At 34.5% G+C, this 23,393-nt stretch overlaps 1 protein-coding gene across 1 annotated transcript; it reads right to left on the reverse strand.

Moving 5' to 3' along the window:
- Positions 1-20,332: 20,332 nt before the first annotated feature.
- Positions 20,333-23,181, reverse strand: LOC112796095 (uncharacterized). The gene is made up of 4 exons (XM_025838382.2): positions 22,770-23,181; positions 22,512-22,662; positions 22,243-22,398; positions 20,333-21,441 (listed from the first exon to the last, which is right to left on the reverse strand). Exons 1-4 carry the CDS (start codon positions 22,955-22,957, stop codon positions 20,557-20,559), a joined length of 1,380 nt encoding a protein of 459 aa, XP_025694167.1. The 5' UTR covers positions 22,958-23,181; the 3' UTR covers positions 20,333-20,556.
- Positions 23,182-23,393: the final 212 nt, after the last annotated feature.

Below are 23,393 nucleotides of genomic sequence, written 5' to 3' on the forward strand. Positions count from 1 at the left end.
CTTGCAATAGCATTCACAGTCTATCTTTACTATTTACTCTTGATAATGCAACATACAATTGACCATAGGTGAAAACTGACATTGGAAGGTATATTCCAACTTTTGATAGAATTTGTCTTTGAAACTTATTTATTATCATTGCAAATGACATAATAATTGAAAATTGTCATCTTTGAAACTTAACCGGTAATGTTTTGTTATTTGAAATTAGATTCAGTTTTGGGATAAGAACAATACTTTCAGTTTTGTTACTGGTTAAAGTCTTGCATTCTATCACATGGTTTTTCATTCTTCTAATTTATATTTTCATTTCATTGCAGAAACCATTAGTTTGGTCTATATTCTATAGCAACATAACAGGAGCGCCAACCTTCACGATCAACTTGTGTGGTGGTAGACCTGCACAATTTATTCCATTTAGAATCTTTGGTGAGAAAGCATCACACTCAAATTCCATATTTTTTTCCTTAGCACACACAGAGTCAAAACTTAAGTAAATTCTTTCTTGTCCAGTAACTCTGTAGTCATCTTGTTATTGACATCAATGACACAATCCAGAATTGGTGCGATAATTACTCTATCTTTAAAATAATTTTCAATGAATAAATTGGATAACATATCTAAATACACAAAATCAATGAGGTCATTCAAAACTGTCTCAAAGTTCTTAACCAAAATTTCAGATGGTATATGAACGATCGATTCACATCTGTTGTGTCACCAGGCAAACCATCACCAATTTTGAGTAGCCATTCTATAAAATTTCTGAGTTCTTGTATGTTGTTATTTTTACTTAGTGACAATCTCATATTTTTTTGTAAGTTTTAGAACCTTACAGTTATACCACAAATATGAAGAAGTATAGAAGACTGAATTATATCTTATCTTGAATTTTTTGGGAATCATAGGTAAAATTTGTCTAAAATTTCTTTCGAGGACAACAATTTTACTTCCAAATAGCAAGTGAGAACTATACAAATCTAAACACCTCAAAATGTCTTTAAGAAATTTGTCTAAAACTTCGTAACAATACTTACTTATTATTAGAGTTTTATCCCATATGATTAAAGAAAATGTTTGGTAACCAAAGAAAATTAGCCAAAAACAGCCATAACTTGCCTTATTTAGCATTCGTTAATTGTTGCGATAATTAATAAATACTAAATAAGGCAAGTTTTGGCTATTTCTTTTGTCACCCTAATTTGGCTTTGGTTATTAACCTTGCAAGAGGACTTCCCTATTTAATGTTACACAAAAAATCTTTATGAATGTTGTGCAGTTCTTCTATTAGGTAACAGAAGTACAACAATCTCACTTGAAGCAACATTTAAAATTATACCTCTTTTATACCTAATTGAGCTATGCCTAATTAAGCATGATATAGTTGATCATAAGAATATTTTTCAACAACCACCCTGATCATATAAGAAGAAAAGTCTATTCATATTACCGTTAACAGCACCCATTATTTAATCGTATGCAAATTTTTGCTCATCAGTTAATTTTTCTAAATACCCACTTAGTTCACTCGCAAGAGTATTAATATCAAAATTCAACTCTTCCATTATAATTCTGTCTTTTAAATTGGACACCAAATTTTCTAGAGAATATAGCATTTTACAATATTCTTTCAATGACTTATCATTTAATTGGAGCAACTCTTTAATTTTTGTAAGTACAATATTTTTTATTTAAATTTCTGATATCATTAAATCTATATTTTTTAATTTAAAATAACATAATTAATTAAAAATTTATTAAATAAGTGGTCAACAAATCCAAAATGCATTGTTAAATAATAAATAACAATAGCTCTTCTGAGTCAAATTTAATTATGACTAAATAAATAAAATAGATAACAATTAATATTATTTTTTATTCTTTTATATTATAATATTTATTGTAAATATAAAAAATACAAAATGAATAAAAATATGAGTAGAAAATGGGTAAACCAATATGCTTATCAATGTCTTTGTTAAAGTTTACAAATTGGAGAATAAGTATATATTCAGTTGCTTGGTGATCACGTAAACAATTGAGTAATTGGGTTGTAAATTGATCTTATAGTGTGCATTTTATTTTTTCCTCGTTTCTAAATAAAAGGAGAATTAAGAGAAATAAATAGTAATATATAATAAAAAAGATAAAATATTTTACATATGAATAGATAATTATTACAAAATAAAATCTCATTACGAAATATTAAAATTTTTCGTACCGCAAATCAAGAAGCTCAACCACAATGTAGTGGTCACTTTTTTTTATTTTTGACCATGATATAAACTTTTTTTTCGGTCAAGAATACAATAACATCTAATTGAAAAAAAAATCTGAATTAAAAGCATGAAATTAAGGACAAATAAATGAATAACATTATAAATTACTTATAAATTAAAAAATTTTACCAAATTTTTTTATTTTAAATGATAAAATTGACAATATATTAATAAAAGGATAAACCTTTAAAAAAAAGGCACAATACGATTTTAAACATTTGTATAAATAAACTGTTAAAATTTACGTTATCAATAAAATGATGCTATTATGTAATTTCTTGACAAAAAGTAAAATAAAAAAATTGTGTAGTTTAATACAAATTAACTACGTACCAAATAAGTTAGATTGTTCATTTGTTTGTCTCAATATATTAGTATGAGCAAGAAAATTGAAATGATTGGCAAGAATTTTACAATCATCGATCGTATTTACTATACGTGACTCATTCTTAAAAATTATTCCACGTGTGCAGTCAAAAGATAAATTTTACTTGATTCCTTAATCAGAAAATTTGAGAAGAGATAAAACCTTTTCCTCGATCAGTTCATTCTCAAACATCTTTGCTAAATAATTCTTGATGATTGAATAATGAATTTTATCACATTGTAAAACAAATTAAATATAAAAGCTATTAGCACTTATCAAGCTATTAAATCGTACTGTCTTTGATTCATGTAAGGGGTTTACTTACCAAATAAACTTAAAATACGAACAAAAAATATTTATAAATTGGACCTAGCATCACTTGAAAGAATCATGAAAAATAATCAACTAACCTTATCATTCATGAGAATCATTTCTATGTAAACCGTCTTACTCTTGTCAAATTTATATGGGACTTTCCATAATCTTATAATTCTTGCATTTATTTTTCAAACTTTTTCATCACATAATCTACCATGGATAATACTATTGATAGAATCGTAGCTAGTAGTTATTAGGTATGAAGAATAAAAAACAGAAGAAGAAATATGTCTGAAATATGAATTTTCTAAATGATAAATAATTGTAAAAATTCACCATTACTCATATGTGTATATATACACACACTAATTGTGTATAATAATAATCAGCTAATATTTTCAATGGAGATACTTGCTACAATTAAGTGAAAATTATGTCATTATATTTTATTAATTCTTATAATTAATTAAATGAAGATACTTGCTCAGTATATATATTATCTATATTAATTATATGCTAATATTTTAAAAAAAGAGTTAAAAGAAGAGATATATAAATATATATATAATATTATTGCTATATAGAAAGTAGAAACAAAAAGATATGTTATTGGAATAAAATATTATTATACTATAAGCAACTATATTTGTAAACTAATATTATTGATACACTATATCTATAGTATTATCATATATTTTCGCAAAGAATAACTATTAAGTAATACAATATATATATATATATATATATATATATATATATATATATATATATATATATATATATATATATATATATATGTGTGTGTATGTATGTATGTATACTATTATATTATTTATATTTTCATAAACAAAAAATGAGTTGATTTTCAGATATAGGTTCACAAACTACAAAAAATATTATATATAGTCTTTATTAGAACAAAATTAATTATATAAATTAGTTATTATTAAATTATTTTTTATTATTTATGTTATACATTATATATTTGCCGTGATTGAATAAGTCATTTAATATCATATATATTTTTATCATAATTAAAATCATAGATTTTTATTTTAATTTTTAAGATAGATATCAATATCAACTTGCCAGAAATTACGATTAATTTAAAATTATATTACAATGATTGAAAATTAAAATAATTGACAATTAACATAATTATATATTAAATATTGATTTAATGTATAATTATAAAAAATTTATTGATAATTAATATAATTATGTATTAAATGCTAATTTAATATATAATGATTGACAATTAACGTAATTATGTAAAAAATAAAACATAGCAACTAAAATTAAATTTGTTAACTAATTCAAGTTAGGTAGATCATATTTGACAATTATTTTAGTATTTAATTATTAAAATCTATTATTATTATTATTATTATTATTATTATTATTATTATTATTATTATTATTATTATTATTATTATCAATTGATATCAATATAAATAAGTCACCATTAATATAATAACTTGTCACTAATAAAATTATTATATAATAAATAAGAATTAGAATGGTATCATCAATATGATTAAAATAATTAAAAATATTTTTGATTGATAATTAGTTTAATAATGTATTAAATATTACTTTTATATAATTATAATAAAAATATTTTTCTAAATTAGTATAATCATGTATTATTTATTAAATACTAATTGTAATATTATAATATAATTATAATAAAGATATTTTTCTAAAATAAATTTAGAAGAGAGAATATTGCTTTTATTTTGGAGGAAAAATGAATTTATGAAAAATTGACACCTCATTTTTATTAGTTGATAATGTATTAAATATTGATTTTATATAATTATAAAAAAGATATTTTTCTAAATTAGTATAATTATGTATTATTCATTAAATGCTAATTGTAATATAATTGTAATAAAGATATTTTCTAAAATAAATTTAGAAGAGAGAATAGTGCTTTCATTTTAGAGAGAAAATGAATTCACAAGAAATTGACACCTCACTTTTATTAGTTAGAAAAAAAATTCAATTTTAATATATTAAGTAAATTGATAAATAGATTTAATATCATTAGTAGGTTATTTAAAAAAATATCATATTATTTATTTGTCATTAATTTTATTTATTAAAATATTACTCTATTATTGTATATTTATATTATAGATTAAATAATTTATATATTATATTTTTATAAACTTTTAAATTTTTAAGATAAAATTATATGTTGTGAAATCAATTGATATTCAACATACTAAAAAGAATGGTTACGAAAATACTTGAATTTATCAAAATCAAATAAAAAAATTGGACTGTTTTTTCTTATCCTTTATTAAAAAATTCTACTTAAACAAATACTTTAATATATATCCACTATAGATTGACCCAGTTATATTTTATTTACAACAAAATTTATTATGATATAATTTTTTATTTTAAGAGTAAAAAATACTACTTAAACAATACTTCAATATATAATAGATTGATTGAATTAATTTTCATTATATTATTATTATTGTATTATACAATAAAATTTATTATATTTATTTTAAAAGTTATGTAAATTGTTTTATAATTAACTATAAAAATTTCTCTATTATCATTTTAGTTATTTAATAGATTTGTACAAAAAGTTTAGAACGTTAATTTTTTGCACAATATACGAGTCTAAATCTAGTTTATATTATATAAAAGTTGATATAAAAATTGTTCTATGTTCAAGTAATAACACATAATTACTTATAATTTTGTCATGTTAACATATTATTATAGATGTCATTTTATTATAAAATTAAGCATATCTCTCATTTTAACGTTAATCTTGTAATGGTTCCCACAATAATTAACAAAGTGGTCATTTCAACTAGATTCTCCTCTTATTAATGTTAAATGTCCTCTTAATTATTCAATTCATATTTTATAATAATCTTTATAATAAGTAGTAAGGTGACTTCCTATACCTAACATATCCTCTTAATAATGTTAAATATCTTCTTAATTATTTAATTCGTATTTTATAAAATACATGATTTACATATATGCACATTTTTCGTACTCTGGTCCAATATAACGACCAGACTCAATAAAGTTAAAAGGCTCAATCAAAAAGAGTAGCCTTATCCACTCATTCAACCTCTTCTAAGAGGTCGGAGCTGACTGAAACATGCAACTCATACTTATCTAAATGAGTAACTACCTCCCCAAATCTCTCACCCACTTCTAGGAGAGAGATCTCAACAACCCTAAGATAAAGGGATAGTTATCCACCACTAATAGTGGAACCACTCCAACAGTAGCTATTGGCACATCACTTATAAATACACTAACACCCCTCAAATATCTCTAAGTTCTAATACATTAAACCTGATTAACCCCTTGCTGACTTAGGCATCAGAGTGTCTTTGCAGGTGCCACCCCATTCTTTCACATACATAACTCGGACGGCGGTTCTCAGACATAAAGCAGGTCGGAGACCACCTTCCTCTAGCGTTTGGGCCTCTCATTCAAGCCCAACCATCCGGTTCTAGGTAAGCCCCGGAACATTGGCGTCGTTGCCGGAGACCTGGAAGATCAACACATATGGCAGACGACCATCCTGAAGATGGACACACCACATCGGAGTCTGAGCAAGAGCATCAAGACGCGGTCAACAATGACAGGACAATAATATCCCTACAAGGAACGGGAGGACAGCATGCTGAAGGTCCCTCGAACATCCAGGGATAAAAAAGAATATCCTCCGAAGTTCACCAACCTGGAAAAGATGGACAACCCCCTCCGCAGACCTAATGGGGTTGCTACATGGCCACCAAGGGCGACAAGAGCAACTAGAATAGGAGTTAGAACGACAACGCGAGGTAGAGAGGAATCTTAAAAGGGAAGCCGAGCAACGAAAAGAGATTGAAGAAAAGCTCTTGAGACTGGAATCCACATTCAGAGATAGGGGCTCTCGCGCAGACCGAGAAGACACCCATTAGGGGGAGAAGATCCATTTAGCGAAGATATCATGAAGGCTAAAGTACCCAGAAACTTTAAAAGTCCTGATATGGATCGATACGACGGGACTATTGACCCTAAGCACCACTTCAGCAATTTCAAAAGTCGGATGTATTTAGCCGACGTCTCTGATGCCACCCGCTGCAAAGCCTTCTCAACGACTTTGACAAAAGCGGCGATGAAGTGGTTCGACAACCTCCCCCCCAAGGTCGGTCACCAGCTTTGAAGACCTCTCGTGTAAGTTTCTTATGCGATTTTCAATCCAGAAGGACAAAATCAAGCACGCGCCTAGCCTATTGGGAGTAAAACAAGAGGTCGGGGAACCCCTGAGAGACTACATGGAAAGGTTTAATAAGACATGCCTAGAAATTCAGGACCTACCTACTGAGGCAGTAATAATGATTCTCGTTAATGGACTTCGAGAGGGACCTTTCTTTCAGTCCATCTCTAAGGTTGTCTTTGTTTACAAAGATAGGACACTGAGACATGGACACAGAGACACAAAACCATGTTTGTCAAAGGAGACATGGACAGAGACAGTGTGTCCAGAGACACTGAATTAATGTATTTTGTGTCCATCCTGACAGGAAGAACACAATGACGCTAACAAGGGACACAACTTATTTTTCATTCTTTTTTTTCATTATTTTTGTTAATTTTTCATAATTATATTTTTTTATTATTATATTTTTCATCTCAAATTTTTTGAATGAAAAAAATGAAAATAAATTAGATTTTCATAATTTGTTCTAGTTTATCACCAAACAGAATACAAGAACACAAAAATTTATGTCTCTGTCTATCAATATCTTGTCCTGTCCTGTTCTCAGTGTCTTGTTCTGTCCTGTTCTCAAAAACAAATGCAGCCTAAGAGACACCCGACTTCTTTGAGCGATGTACAAGAAAGGGCTGAAAAGTACATCAACATGGAGAAAAACGCTAGACTACGGGAACCAAACTGGCGATCTAGGCACTCTCACCTATCAAAGGAGAAGGAAGGGGAGCCCAAGAAAAAAGAAGAAGTCAGGCTTGAAAGGCCAGGAGATATAATTCTTATACTCTTTTTTGAATTTCTCTAGTCGACATATACCGAGAAATTTGTCACACCGAAAAGCTACTTCCCCCTTGATCCATCAAGAACAAAAAGGGGGGAAGTCGTAGCGAATACTGTGAGTACTATAAGTTGTATGGTCACTCTACCAATGATTGCTACGACCTAAAAATGTGATAGAAATGCTGGCCCGGGAAGGTCGGTTGGACAGATATCTCATGGAAAGGTCGGACAATCATGAAAAAAGAAAAAGAGATGATGAAAGTCACTGACGAAGAAGTCCACTCTCACAAACCCTTGAACGACATATTCATATGATATCGGGAGGCTTCACGAGAGGAGGAGTGACCAAGTCATCTCGAAAAAGGCATTTGAAGGAAGTTTACCATGTCAGAAGTGAAGGGCCCGACCTACTCACTATTTCATTCACCAAGGAAGATGGAGTAGGTATTGCATTTGGGCATGACGACCCAGTAGTAATTACAATGATTCTCGCCAATGCTCATCTACACAAAACTCTGGTGGACCAAGGGAGCTCGGCAGATATCCTATTTAAACCAGCATTTGATAAGCTGGGATTAGACGAGAAGGAGTTAAGGGCTTACCCGGATACTCTCTTCAGATTGGGGGATACTCTAATTAAACCACTAGGCTTCATTCCCCTATATACAACTTTTGGAAGGGGAGGAAGATCTAAGACTCTAAGCATCGACTTTATTGTCGTCAATGTGGGCTCTGCCTATAATGCCCTGATAGGCAGGACAATCTTAAATCGGCTTAGAGCAGTGGTTTCTACCCTCCATCTTTGCATGAAGTTTCCAACGCCAAAGGATATTGCCACCATCAGAGGAGATCAGAAGCTGGCGAGAAAGTGTTACAACGAAAGCCTGAACTTGAGAGGTAAAGGCAAAGAAGTCAACATTATTAGGCTCGGAGGAATCCGAACTAAAGAAAAACTACGACCACAACCCGGAGGAAAGACCAAAGAAGTACAAATCAGGCAAGAAGTCAGAAAAAATACCAACATTGGAGCTAGTTTAACCAAAGAAATGAAGTAGAAGCTAGCTAAACTCCTACAAGAAAATTCTGACATCTTCACCTAGAAAGCTTCCGACATGTCTGGGATAGACCCCGAACTCATATCGCATAAATTGGCTGTGTACCCAGGGTCCCAACCTGTCCAACAAAGAAGACAAAAGTTCGATCCCGAGCGGGCTCAAGTGGTCGAAGAGCAAGTACAAGCTCTGCTAGAGGCAGATTTCATCAGAGAAGTCAAGTATCTGGCCTGACTGTCGAATATGGTGCTGGTCAAGAAACAAAACGGCAAGTGGAGGAAGTGCGTTGATTACACCGATCTTAACAAAGCATGCCCAAAAGATCCATATCCTCTTCCAAATATTGACGCCCTAGTAGATTCTAGCTTGGGGTATCAATACCTGTCGTTCATGGACGCGTACTCGGGATATAATCAAATCTCGATGAACAAACCAGATCAGGAGAAGACATCTTTCATCACACCTAGGGCAAATGATTGTTATGTGGTCATGCCCTTCGGGTTAAAAAATGCAGGAGCCACATACCAAAGGTTGATGAACAAAGTGTTTGCACCTCACCTCGGAAGTTTAATGGAAGTATATGTGGATGACATGCTAATAAAAACCAAGGGTGAGGCAAATCTCCTGACTGACCTTTCACAAGTCTCCAGCACTATAAGGGCGCATAGGATGAGACTGAATCCCGTAAAATGCACATTTGCAGTAGAGGCTGGAAAATTTATGGGTTTCATGCTAACACAAAGGGGGATAGAGGCTAACCCCGATAAGTGTAACACAATCCTAGAAATGAAAAGCTCGACTTGTTTAAAGGAAGTCCAGCAACTGAATGGATGACTTGCAGCTTTGTTTAGATTCTTAGCGGGATCAGCGTTGAGATCCCTTCCACTTTTTTCTCTACTAAGGAAAGGATGCCAGTTCGAATGGACTCTTGAATGCAAAGAAGTTTTTCAGGAATTCAAAAGGTTTTCAAACCAACCTCCCATTTTTACCTGACCCAAAGTCGGAGAAGAACTCATCTTCTATTTGGCTGTCACCGAGAAGGCTGTGGCGTTAGCACTAATACGAGAAGATAAGGTCGGACAGTATCTTGTTTACTTTACCAGCAAGGTTTTACAGGTCCCCGAGTTAAGGTATCAAAAACTCGAGAAGTTTGCATATGCATTAATAGTGGCGTCCAGAAGGCTTCGGCTTTATTTCCAAGATCATACCATAAAAGTACGAATGAACCAACCCATGAAGCAAATCCTTCAGAAAATAGATATTGCAGAAAGAATGGTTCAATAGGCTATAGAGCTGTCTGAGTTCGATCTGAAATATGGAACTCGAACAGCGATTAAAGCTCAATGTCTCACCGACTTCGCGGCAGAATACGTGGGAGACAAGAGGAAGCATCGACACATTGGGAGTTGTATGTGGATGACTCATCCAATAAAGTCGGAAGCGGTGCGGGCATCATATTGACCAATCAGGAAGGAACTCAAATAGAGGTCTCACTAAAGTTTTGAGTTTTCGGCCTCGAACAATCAGGTAGAATACGAAACCTTGATTGCCGGGTTAAAGCTAGCTGAAGAAGTCAGCACGACCAAAGTAGCAGTCTTCAGTGACTCTCAAGTAGTGAATTCTCAAATCAATGGAGAATAACAGGCCAAAGATTCAAATATGAAAATGTACTTAGAAAAAACTATGGAACATCTTACGCGCTTTCTAGAAACTGAGGTCTGACATATAACTCGGGAGCTGAATAGCAGAGTAGACGCCCTTTCCAAGTTAGCAAGTACCAAGCCAGGAGGGAACAACAAAAGTCTAATTCAAGAAACTCTCTAAGAGCCTTCAGTTGTAAAGAATGAGATCAGACAAGACGTCTTAGAAATCTCCGGCTTAGACCTCGGATGGATGACTCCTCTGGTCAAATACCTAAAATTCGACATCCTACCTAAGGAGAAAAAAGAGACCAAAAAGATCCACAGGGAAGCACAAAATTATATTTTGGTGAAAAATATCCTCTATAGAAGGAGAATATCGACACCATTGCTAAAGTGCATCCCGACTTCTAAGACAGAAGAAGTCCTAGATGAAGTACACAGCGGCATCTGCGGAAATCACCTCGGAGCAAGGTTTTTAGCCAGAAAAGTTATTCAAAATGGGTTCTTTTGGCCGACCTTACAAAAAGATGCCATCGACTTCATGAAGAAGTGTCAGCCATGCCAAATGCATGCAAATTTCCATGTCGCTCCCCCGGAAGAACTTATTAGTATTACTTTCCCATGGCCTTTTGCAAAATGGGAACTGAACCTACTCGGGCCTTTTCCCTAGGCCGTTGGGCAGGTAAAATACCTCATAGTAGGAGTGGACTATTTCAGGAAGTGGATCGAGGCAGAACCCTTGGCAACTATTACAGCTCAAAGGAGTCGGAGGTTCCATAGAAATATCATTGCAAGGTTTGGAGTTCCCCACTCCATTATCACCGACAATGGTACTCAATTTACCGACTCTACATTTAGAAATCTAGTAGCCAGTATGAAGATGAAACACCAGTTCACTGATGCGTGAGCATCTTTTCTATCTTTTCCTAGTGAATTTGCATCTAATTTGTTGAGTTTAATTAAGAATTGATTAAGTTTTAGCCACTATGGATGCTATTTTGAGTTTTGTGCAATATTGTTTATTTTAGGTAGCATTCGGCGAAATTTGATGGAGTTTTTGTAGCACAAGAATCAAAGGAGATGGATGCGAGGAGCGACGCGCACGCATGCCTGACGCGTGCGCGTGAATCGGAGGTATCCATGGTGATGCGTGCGCGTGACCGACGCGCACGCGTGAATTGAAGATTTGCTCAGCGACGCGTCCGCGTGACTCACAGAAAATACCGTCGACGCGTACGCGTGACTGACGCGTACGCGTGACATGCGCCACGTGCAGAAAATGCAGAAAAATGCTGGGGACAATTTCTGGGCTGTTTTAACTCAATTTTTAGCCCAGAAAACACAGATTAGAAGCTGCAGAATGGACATAACAAGTGGTCCCCACCCATCAACTGAAGACTTGTTAATTAATTCTAATTTAAATTCAAATCTTATCTTTTAGGAAAAGATATTATTTTTAATTTTAGATAATTAGATTTTCAATTTATTAGGATTAGTTATAAATAGGAATTTAGATGCCATCAGATTAGAACACGGTACATTTTGACAATCCTTATTTTCTCTTTGAACCATGAGCAGCTAATCCTCCATTGTTAAGGTTAGGAGCTCTGTCTATTTGTTGGATTGATTCGTTTGATATTTCTAATTTAATCCATGTTTTGATTTATATTTCAATAATTGTTTTTGCTCTTTATTTTATGAATATGGGTGGAACGGAAGTATGACCCACGTTCTGATTGAGTTCTTGTGAAACTTGGAAAAGCTCTTTACTTAAAAAACAGCTTGAAAACATATTATACTGAATTTCTAATTGTTTTTATTTAACGGGATACGTGATATATAATCCCCTTATTTTTGGATAATTAGGATTCTTTTGGCATATAAAGTAGAAATTGATCATCACCCTCTAATTGGAATTAATTGACCAAGGAATTGGCAGTTAATGAATTTAAGAGGAGACTAGGAAGGTCTAAGGAATTAGGGTCTAGTCATATATAGTTTGCCATGAATTAAATCTTACATGATTAAAATAGTTAGTAAGAATCACCAATCCGAAAAAATAGATAACTCTGAAGCCTTAACTATCTTTTCCATATTTTATTCTCAATTTATTCACTTATTCACCTGTCTCTTCAAACTTTTCTTTACTCTTTAATGCTTTTTGAACATCTAAACATTATTTTCTATTTGCCTGACTAATCCTATCAAACACTATTATTGCTTGATCCATCAATCCTCGTAGGATCGACCCTTACTCACGTAAGGTATTACTTGGTACGACCCGGTGCACTTGCCGGTTAGTTTGTGGGTTATAAAATACCGCACCATTCACCTCGGTAGAGCACCCACAAGCAAATGGGTAAGCTGAGGCAGCCAATAAAATCATACTAGCGGGGTTGAAGAAAAGGCTTCAAGAAGCACAAGGAGCCCGGGCTGAAGAGCTTCCTCAAGTACTGTAGGCCTATCGAACCACACCTCAATCAACAACTGGGGAGACACCCTTCCGACTTGCTTATGGCATAGAAGCCATGATCCCAGTTGAGGTCAACGAGCAAAGTCCAAGGGTGAGGTTTTATGATGAGGTCGGCAATATTCAAGCTCACAAAGAAAAACTCGAACTACTTCCAGAAGTTCGAGAACAAACACAGATAAGGGAAGCAGCGCTCAAGCAAAGGATGACAAACAGATACAACAAAAGAGTCATTTGAAGAAGCTTCGCTTCAGACGACTTGGTCCTAATTAGAAATGACATCGGCATAAACAAGTCGAGCGAAGGGAAGCTCGCTGCAAACTGGAAAGGACCCTACAAGATAGTAGAGGTCTTAAGAAAAGGATATTATAAAGTGTCCAATCTAGGAGGAGCCGAGCTTTCGAGATCGTGGCAGGCTTACAATATGAAGAGATATTATAGCCAAAAGCGAACTTCACTCTCTGATGTACTCTTTTTCCCGACTCTATGATTTTTTCCCAAAAAGGGTTTTCCTAGAGGGGGTTTTAATGAGGCACCAAAGCGAGGGCCAAGGGCAGAATAACCATTCCCTTAGTAGCAAAAGCATCATTATCCACAATTCACTAAGTAATAATATCTATCTTTTATTACTTCATCTTCTCCCTCTAAATTTTTCATTTACTATTACTATGGTACGCACCGACTTAAGCTTGATAAAACGCGAAAATCCATCGACCGACCCATGTGATCGACGACATAAAGCAATGAGGTACAAGTCGGTGTAAAGAGGTTGTACAAGTTGATCATAATAACTCGGAAACAACAGAGCTAATAACTCAAAAGTCGGAAAGCCCGAGAAAAATAAAATGCATCGACAAAAACCTAAGTTATGAAAATGATTCACTAAGCAAAATGAAACTGAATCTATGAGACGAAAACATGGAAAATAAAGATGTGAAAATTCCCTAAGGGTTTCTCGTAAAACCTCACCAAAATAGAGGGCACCTAGCAAAAGGAGCCTTTTAAGAGTCTTGTTGGACAAATTATCTAACTTAGAATAAACAGTTCACTCAATAAAAAGCAAATATTTTGTTGAAACAAATATTATGCATAATAAAGCAAGTATTTTTTAAAGAAGGCCCGTCCCGAACAGGGGCAACAAAAACAAACAGTTATTGTTAATAATCCTAAAAGGATTAAGAGTCAAGAAACTATCAAACAAACATATAAAAGTAAAATTGTTCGGAAAAAGGACCCACAAGCCGGGCCTTAAATAGCTTTCTCAATAAGATCAGAAGGGGTAATAGAGTCGTCACCAGGAAGGGAGTTCTGAACTTCAGCCGTAGGAATCGGAGAGGACGGAGGGATCTCTTCAGCAATGGAGGTCGGGGCATCGCTTGGTTGAGAAGAAGAGCTCGGCGGGAATCCTTCCATTTGCTCAACCTCACGTGGAGGAGATTCAATAATGTGCTGCCCACGAGTCTTCAACTCGAAATCGGTCTCAGAACGAGGAGGAGAGACAATTGCCCCATTAATGACCATTTTGTCGGGATGGAGGGGTGAAAGGTCCAAGTCAGGAGCGATAACTCCGACTTGTTCCTTGAACACCCTGAATGCTTCTTCCGAGCTCTCAATAATAGAATCCTCCAAGTCCTAATAGGCCTCCCAATTCTACTCCAGCTGTTTCTTCAGATCAATATTCTCAGAAAAGACCCTCACATAAGTTTCCTCAGCCTTGCTCTTCATCCCCTCAACCAAAGCACATTGGGCCATTAATTTTTTCTCCCTCTCCTAGAACTTAGTGAGCTCATCTTTCACCCAGGTATTCTTCTCCTGCAATCTCTTCTCCTCTTCCTGGTATAGGACAATTCTTCCTTGAAGGTCCTCTATGGACTTCCGAGTAGTACTCAAGGGAGTTTTGTCCAAAATATCAAGGAGAGAAGTACAAACCCCAGCAGTTCGAACCACGGATCAAGATGTTAAGATGATTTCGTAGAGCAGCATCATCCATAGCAATCTGACTATGAGGAAGGATGTGCTTCCTGGTAAATTTCGGACCATCAAACCCAGCATCCCCAACGCTAGAGGAGCCAAATTCCATGGTCTTTCGTTTCTTTTTCTCAGGCTCCGAGGCAGAATGTACTAGGGGTAGAGGAGGAAGAGGAATAGGATTTACCAAAATGGGCTGAGAAGATGACCCCAGACCCGAGCTTTGACGACGAGGGGGAGTGGTCGAGACCCTAACTTCCTGTGCAGCAGCTCGAGCGCGGGCCTTCCTCTTCGCTTCCTGGACCTTCTGGTAAGCAGCGCTTGACCCACTTTTCACCATTTCTGAAAGAAAGGATAAAAGTTGATCAGCCTACAAATCGGAAGTGAAAACATTTCAAGTCAGAATTCATTAAAAGCAGCCACAAAGAAACAAAAACTACCTAACTCAATTTGAACAAAACTCGGAGGGCCAAGAAGGAATTTCTTAGTATCCAGGTTTCAAGCCCGCCTCCAAGCCTCTCGAAAAAAACCCAACAATGGCCTCCTCTACCTCATCCAACTTGTCTAGACTATATTTATCTACAGGAGAGGTCTTCGACCAGTACAGAGGAAATTGGAGTTTGTTATTGTCGTTTAGAAAAAAGGGATGATCCCCTTCTACAGCCTGGACCTTGAAGAAAAAGTTTTTGAAGTTATGAAAGGACTTGTCAAAAATGAAAAATACCTTTCGACCTTGAATAGCTCGAAAAGATACCCATTATTGTGTGTTTTGCTTACTAAAAGGTCGGGTAAGGTAGAAAAGATAAAAAAAAGATCAGTAAAGAAATCGGAAAGTGGAGCTCTTTGCTAATAAGCTGGTATATTTTCAAAAACTCCCAAGAATTGGGATGGAGCTAGGTAGGGGCAACTCGACAATGAGATAAAACTCCCATCTCAAAATCGAAAAAAGAAAAGGAAACCCCCAAACGGGTAAAAAGGCAGTCATGCTTGAAAAAGAAGTGAGGCTCAGAATCATTGATCCTCCCACAGCAAACCCGATCATCAGAATCTGGGACCACTAGTTTGTATTTTAGTTCATCAGCATAATGGATACAGATCCTATGGTGTTTGCGGAGTTCGGTTAAGAAAACGGTATCCACTAGAGGGTGTTCAAAAAGCACGGAGGCATCTACCCATCTCAAAAGGGTCACAGGGATACGAGAAGACATTTTTCCAGAAAAATAAAATATAAAGAAATATATCTACATGACACAAAGAAAAAGAACATAAAAAAACATAGTTCTAACACAAGACAGTTCTGTCAGAACAGATAAAGAAAACAGTCAACAAGTGGTAAAAGAAATAACTTTTCTAAAGAAGAACACAAAAATCCTAAAGTTTCTCACTACAACAACAAGCATGCATAAAAAATATACTCGAAAACCCTTCTTGGCATACGGTACAAATAAAATACGGCAAAAATAGTAAAGGAAGGCAAGATAAGAAGAACTAACCTTCTTCGTGGAATCACTAAAGGGGAGAATTCCAATAGCTGAGGCAAAACACCCACGAAAAAAAAATCAAAGAGAGTTTTGAGTGAAAAAGTGAAAGAGCAGAAGGAGAAACTTCGAAGAGAAGGCGAAAGAAAACAAAGAAAGGAGAGTAAAAAGTATTTGTAACGTACTAGGGGGGCATAACAATAAAACGACGCTCTCATTAAAGAAACGTGCCGTTACCAATGTAACTACTCCCCCACGCATAAATGCCACACTCGAACAGATGCGACGTTTGATTAGACGCGGTGGTTGAAAATCACGTCGGTTTCATGAATGAAAAACCATGATGGTTTTCCGACGTGAAAGAAGGGATCGACTCAGAGCATCCCCGATTTCGATTAATACTCGAATCCGACTCCTAGCTAAAAGATCAAACTTGAGTAGGGGCACTATTCATACCCTGACCCAATATAACGGCCAGGTCCAATAAAGTTAAAAGGCCCGGTCAAAAAGAGTAGCCTTATCCACTCATCTGACCTCCTCTAAGAGGTCAGAGCCAACTGAAACATGCAGCTCATACTTATCTAAATGAGTAACTACCTCCCTAAATCTCTCACCCACTTCTAGGAGAGAGATCTCAACAATTCTAAGATAAAGGGACGGTTATCCACCACTAATAGTGGATCCACTCCAACGGTGGTTATTGGCACATCACCTATAAATACACTAATACCCCTCAGGCATCTCTAAGTTTTAATACATTGAACATGCTTAACCCCTTGCTGACTTACGCATTGGAGTGTCTTTGCAGGTACCACCTCTCATTCTTTCACATATATAACTTGGACGGCGGTTTTCAAACGTAAAGCAGGTTGGAGACCACCTTCCTCTAGTGTTTGGGCCTCTCATTCAAACCCAACCATCCAGTTCTAGGTAAATATCGGAACACACATATTAGAGGCAATCTTTGGAGTAGATTGTTATAAAATTTTATTTCCTTGAGTTACTCTATAAAAAATCATTACATTTTTATTACGGATTGAGCATTAACATGCATGTATCCAACTTTATATCAATAAAATATATTAAATTTTAAACTTTTTGGTATTTACTTTAATAGTTTTCTAAATTAGAAATAGAAATAATCATAATAATATTAGATAAAATTACAACTTAGCTTGTATTTAATTTTTATAACTTTAAATTGTGATAAGTGATAGTTAAAATAATAGAATAAAAAAATATTATATAAAGTTATTAACAAAGATGCTTAAAAAATAATTCACATTTATAAAATTCTTAGAAGTAGTAATAGTTAAAAAAATTAATTTTTAAACTCATTCAAGTAGTCATTGTTATTTTATTTTATTTTAATATTTATATTTTAATTTTATATAATGAAAAATAAAATAAAATATATTTATCCTTTTTAAAATAGTTGATAATATAAAAATGTAAAGCTTGAATCTTTGAAATAGAATTTAGTCAAAATAACCTTTAGAGATTATACAAATAATTATTGCATAGAATCATTGAATGTTCATATATTTATAATATATATTTTCATCTAATTAAACTTTCATGATTTTAAAAAAGTATACTTTTGAAATTTTTTTTGTATTTATAATTATGTAATAAAATAATATTTATTAATTAATTTTATCATTTATTTGAGTCCGCAAAATGCAAAAATCTGGTTCTAGTTAGTTAATAATGAGTTATGACATATATAATCCAAACTTGCAAATGTGAGATCAGAAAAGAATAGGTGAACATGCTTTTTTATTATTATTACTATTAAAAAATGGATGTATTAAATAAGTGTTGTTATAAAGTGAAATAGTGAAAATTAAATATCTTTAAATTATTTTAATAATATTTGTACATATTATAGTTCTTTGTTCAATTTCTTATTTTGTAATTATTTTAGCTTTAGATGATTTGGATTTGATTCAAATATTTCAAATTGATGTATAAAAAGTGTTTTTTTTTTGTGACCATAAAAAGTGATTATTTATATGTACATTAATATAAAAGTCTTTTTATATTTGACTTTTTAATTTATTTTCCATTTACATAACATTTCATTTTATTTATTAGTTAATATTACATTCAACTAGGTTATTGAAACTTGAAAGACCAATACTCTTTTCATAACACTTCAATTAAACCGGATAGAACTAACTGAAATTCTAATAATAAAACCTGAGTGCAAGTAGGCAATTCAAAAAGAGAAAAAAGGTTTAATATCACACTCCACACTAGAACAATTGAAATTCAATTTTACTTGTTTACTAGTAATTAGTTAATTATATCATATGTTGATATAAATATATAATTGCCATTTGTGAGCAAAATTTTCCGGTGAAAACTCGGGTGCAGTCGACTTCACTTGAAGTAGATAGCCGAGAGCCGTTAGATGAAAATTTAGTCAAATCAGTCAAATCATTTAATGACTTTCAGTTATCAACTTCACGTAAAGTTGACTGTACCTGAGTTTCCACCAAATTTTCCTATTAACTTAGTGACTTGTCATTAGTGTTATGTTATCCCTACATTGTGGAAAAGTAATGAAAAAGCCATAGACATATCACATAACCATCTGTTTCATGTGACAATCACATTTTGTGCACTACTTGGTGCCATGAGAATGATACAAAGGAAAAAGGAGTATTGGTATCTATGTTACCAAAGGGTGTGTCGGCAATAAGTGTATTTGGCAAGTCGTCTAATCACAATTACCAGTTGAATAGGTAAAATGGATTATTAATTCATGATTGATTAATGAGTTGCATGATTAATTTGGTTAAGGTGGCATTGTCAAAACTAGTGAGAGTGACATGCAACTGTATGTAGGATGATGTAGCATCAGAACAATAGTAATTAAGGAGGAAGCTTTACATAACTATCATTAATTATACAGATTAATAACAACCCAACCGGCAAGATAATGAATTTACCTTGCCTACTACTTAATTGATTTGCTGTTAATTTTATGGCTTCTTAATTGAGGCTTTTAATGAAAATATACCTTTATTAAGAGCTTTTAAAGAAGGTGTTAATACAATTTTCATTTTTGGGTCATATCATAATTATCTTTCCTAATCAAAAGTTACTTTGTCATGTTCTCTCATGTTAAATAAGTGAATAAAATGATAGGAATTGGATCAAAAGAAGAGGGATATTTTCATCCAAAACAAAAGGAAGATGGGAGGTTATTAAATCTATTTTAACCATATATATACCAACTAACATGAGACACAACAGCTAGTGTAGTACAACTGTACTTGTCTAAAATTTAATGGAGAACTAAATAACTAGTACTAATATTCATTTATGATGCCAGAAAAGAAGACAATTCTCTGGTTGAGTGTGACTACAGAGATAATAGCAATTGAGCAGCAGCTACTTTTTCTATAGACTCCTTGTGGATGACTTTAGGAACTGATATTTTCAACATGGTAGTGTTTTGATACTTTTGGGAGACACAATCATTCGCCTTCAGGTTGATTTCAATCAAAGGATTACATTTATGATGAACCCACCATGATTTTGATCCACAGAGTACAGTGTTTTCTCTGCAACTTTGTGCAAGTTTAGAAACCAAAACAAGTTGTGTTACAATGTATTCACAATTTCTGATGCACCAACCAATTCAACTTGGCTCTCAGACCAAGTCTAATGGTGAAGTTTAGGTCAAGCTCAATGTATGAGTAAGGGCGAGAGCATAAAAATATAGAAAACATTTCTCCATGGATAAATAAAATACCTCAAAAACCTTATAGGAACACTGGACATCTCAAATCAGGTGAGATGAACTACAAATTCTTGATATGTTATTCCACTGATATTAAACAGGGTTACAGGAAAGAAAGCACATGCAATAGTGGGGGTCTAAACCTAGATAACACAATTAGTAATAAAACAACCACTGGATCGCCCCTTTATTACCCCTTGATTACCGTCGAAATGCATTTCCTTCCCCGCCAGACCTGCCTTGAGAATAATGTGTGCGACGACGAACACTTTCAGCTATTGACTTACTCCCTCCTTCGGCAGCACCGTATACACTTTTCTGAGCATCATCCAAGAAATTCCTTCCACCTGAATTTTTGTTTTGGGTTGCTTCCCGTGCATCAGTCTCTTCGGCATTCTTTATACGTTTCCACCTCTGCTCTTCATGCAACTCAGCAGCCAATTGCATCTGCTTAAGCTTGGCAGCCCGCTCTTCTTCTGAAAGCTTAGGAGCTACATATCTGCGTCTATGGTTAGACTCACGTTCATGTGAGGTAGCAGCAGATCTATTTAAGCTTGGTTCAGCAAGGCTCCCATTATTCACTCTCTTAGCAGGGGCATCACTATTGGACTGTCGTTCTGAAGCATATCTTTCTGACTTGTTATAATTTTTGTCATCATGTTTGCCATTATAGTCTTTTCTGTGCCTTTGATGGTGGCTGGGTGATCTTTCAGCTTCATCATTACAGTCTTTTCTTTCCCTATGATGGTGATTGGGTGACCTTTCTCTGTATTTTTTGTCTTCATAATGACTCTTCCTTCTTCTTTCTTCTTCACTTGAATCAAATTCCATCTTTTCTTTGTACTTTTTGTCTTCAAAACGACTCTTCCTTCTTTTGCTTTCTTCTTCACTTGAATCATATTCTGAATCCGATAGAGACTTGTGATGCCTCCTGTCGGAATCTCGGTCACCAGCCTTTCTTTTTCTCCTTTCAGTAGTGTCGTCTTCTGAATCAGAATGCTTTTTACGCTTTAATTTACTAGAATGGTGCTTCTTCCGCTTTTCCTTTTTGCTGTGACCTTTCTCCTTGCGTTCTGTTTCTTCAACCTACCAATGTTACCATACATGATTAGGATAAGCTATCAATTAGAAATGATGTTAAACAAAAAGGTCTTGGTAAAACTGAACTGACACAATTGTTTTGTAAAACTACTCGGTGAACACAATCTGACAAATGTATACAAAGTATGTAATGTGATCAGTGAATTAAAGAAAACAAATTTAACAAAATGAAAGGTGGCCAATGCCTAAGTGAGTAAAAAGTAACAATTCACAATTTCATATAATTAAAGCCAGGATCACCATGAAAATGACCCATAGCCTCAAATTGCATGGATGGAGGTGTCTACTAGGGGCACCGGGTTGCAAACAATGGTTCACATGGTGAAGACACCACATAGTATTGCCAGTGTGGATCTGGGAGTTGTTGTAATAACAAGACTTTTGTATTGGACAAGGAGGATTCCCAAGTAACAAGGTTTTGGTGTGTCAGCAGTTTCTGCAATATGTGAAACAATCACCAATGCATTCACAGCACTTCTTAAGACCGGGCACCCCACCCTCTAGAAAATTTTATGGAACTGAGTGTAACATGTCTTATCCACCAATATCTGTCTCTTCTCACCTACTTACATATATACATTGGCTTGATCTAGGTAAAGGGTAACAATTACCAGAAACCAAGTTAATGAAGGGATCTCAAAATTCTCATACCTCCCAAGTCTAAGTTCTATCAATCTGAACATGGATGTTATTAACAGAGTTACCACTTACCAGTTAGGAAGATTTTGAATCATGTAAAATTTTGAACTCTATTGAGTTTGAGGTTTAAAATAAAAGAAATCTTACTGATTTTTTAATCATAGCCATCTTGACAGGGTTGTTCTTGATCTTAGCAAGCGCCTCCTGCTCACGCTGGCGAATCATAAGCAAAGGATCAGAGTGGAGCTTCCTCCAAGAATCATTCGCAGACTGCGGTTTGTCTTCAAACAAAGCTCCAGGTTGCTGCCACAGGACAATCAATCACAAAATCAATTCACAACAAAAACCAATGAGAAAAAAAAAATACTCTTTTGCCCAAAAAGCAGAAAAAAAAATCGCAGCTAAGATGAAAATACCTTAGAAGCAGAAGCAGAGGCAGAAGAAGAAGGCGCATCAGCTGAAGCATCGGGTTTGGGAAAAGCTTCAAGTGCTTTGAATCCTTCGTTATTAGAACTTCTTCCGACCGAAAGCCCCGAATCGTACAAGAAATCTAACCTCTCCTGAGCACTGCAATCAAAATGAGTAAAATTTGTTCAATAAAATCCTAATTCTAACCCCAAACCCTAACTAAGAAGTTGAAAAAGGAGGAACCGAATTGAATAGGGGAAAATTACGGGACGAGGCCAGCTTTCTCTTGAAGAAGTCGGAACTCGTTGCGCTCACGCTCTTCGTGGATCTGCTTTCGAAGTTCTTCCAACTTCTTCTGCTCGGCGTCGTGCTTCTGCTCTGCCTTCCAAACGTTCTCGATGTTCCTGAGGCTGCCCGTGTGCCATCCCTTCTTGTTCAGAAACTTCAGCGCCATCTTTGTTCTTCTGATTGAACAAAACCCTAACGATGCAGTGGCGGAAGCCGGTGGCGCTTCGATTCGAACTTGGACGTCGACGATCTCTTTCTCGTTATTGCTCTTTCTCAAACGGGCTTCTGTCTATTTGTTTTTCTTTTTTTTTGAGTGAAGGACATTTTCGTCCTTGACCCTTTTTTTTCGGACATTTTCGTCCTCAAGCAATGAAAAATACATTAAAACCTTTGACTTCTGAAAAAATGTAGATATTTATGTCTTTCTGTTGAATTCAGTCATTTGCACTGGACGGAAAAGACTGAGCTGGCAAAGGTGGCGCTGAGGTGGTACGTAACGGAGGTCAGATGGCATGGAACATTTCGTAACAGGACGTATAAGTCCATAGAGACGGAGCATTTCGTAACAGGACGTATAAGTCCCTGGAGACGAAAACGACGCT

The sequence above is a fragment of the Arachis hypogaea genome, chromosome 4 (genome assembly GCF_003086295.3).
Source record: "Arachis hypogaea cultivar Tifrunner chromosome 4, arahy.Tifrunner.gnm2.J5K5, whole genome shotgun sequence".
In the NCBI taxonomy this organism is placed as follows: domain Eukaryota; kingdom Viridiplantae; phylum Streptophyta; class Magnoliopsida; order Fabales; family Fabaceae; genus Arachis; species Arachis hypogaea.

Bases quoted from the DNA above. Each gene is read 5' to 3' on its own strand.
- LOC112796095 (XM_025838382.2), bottom strand. From the start codon at position 22,957: ATGGCGCTGAAGTTTCTGAACAAGAAGGGATGGCACACGGGCAGCCTC. The intron at 22,663-22,769 runs GTAATTTTCCCC...TTTTGATTGCAG, and splicing joins GAGAAAGCTGGCCTCGTCCC to TGCTCAGGAGAGGTTAGATT. The intron at 21,442-22,242 runs GTAAGATTTCTT...TAACATTGGTAG, and splicing joins TGGCTATGATTAAAAAATCA to GTTGAAGAAACAGAACGCAA.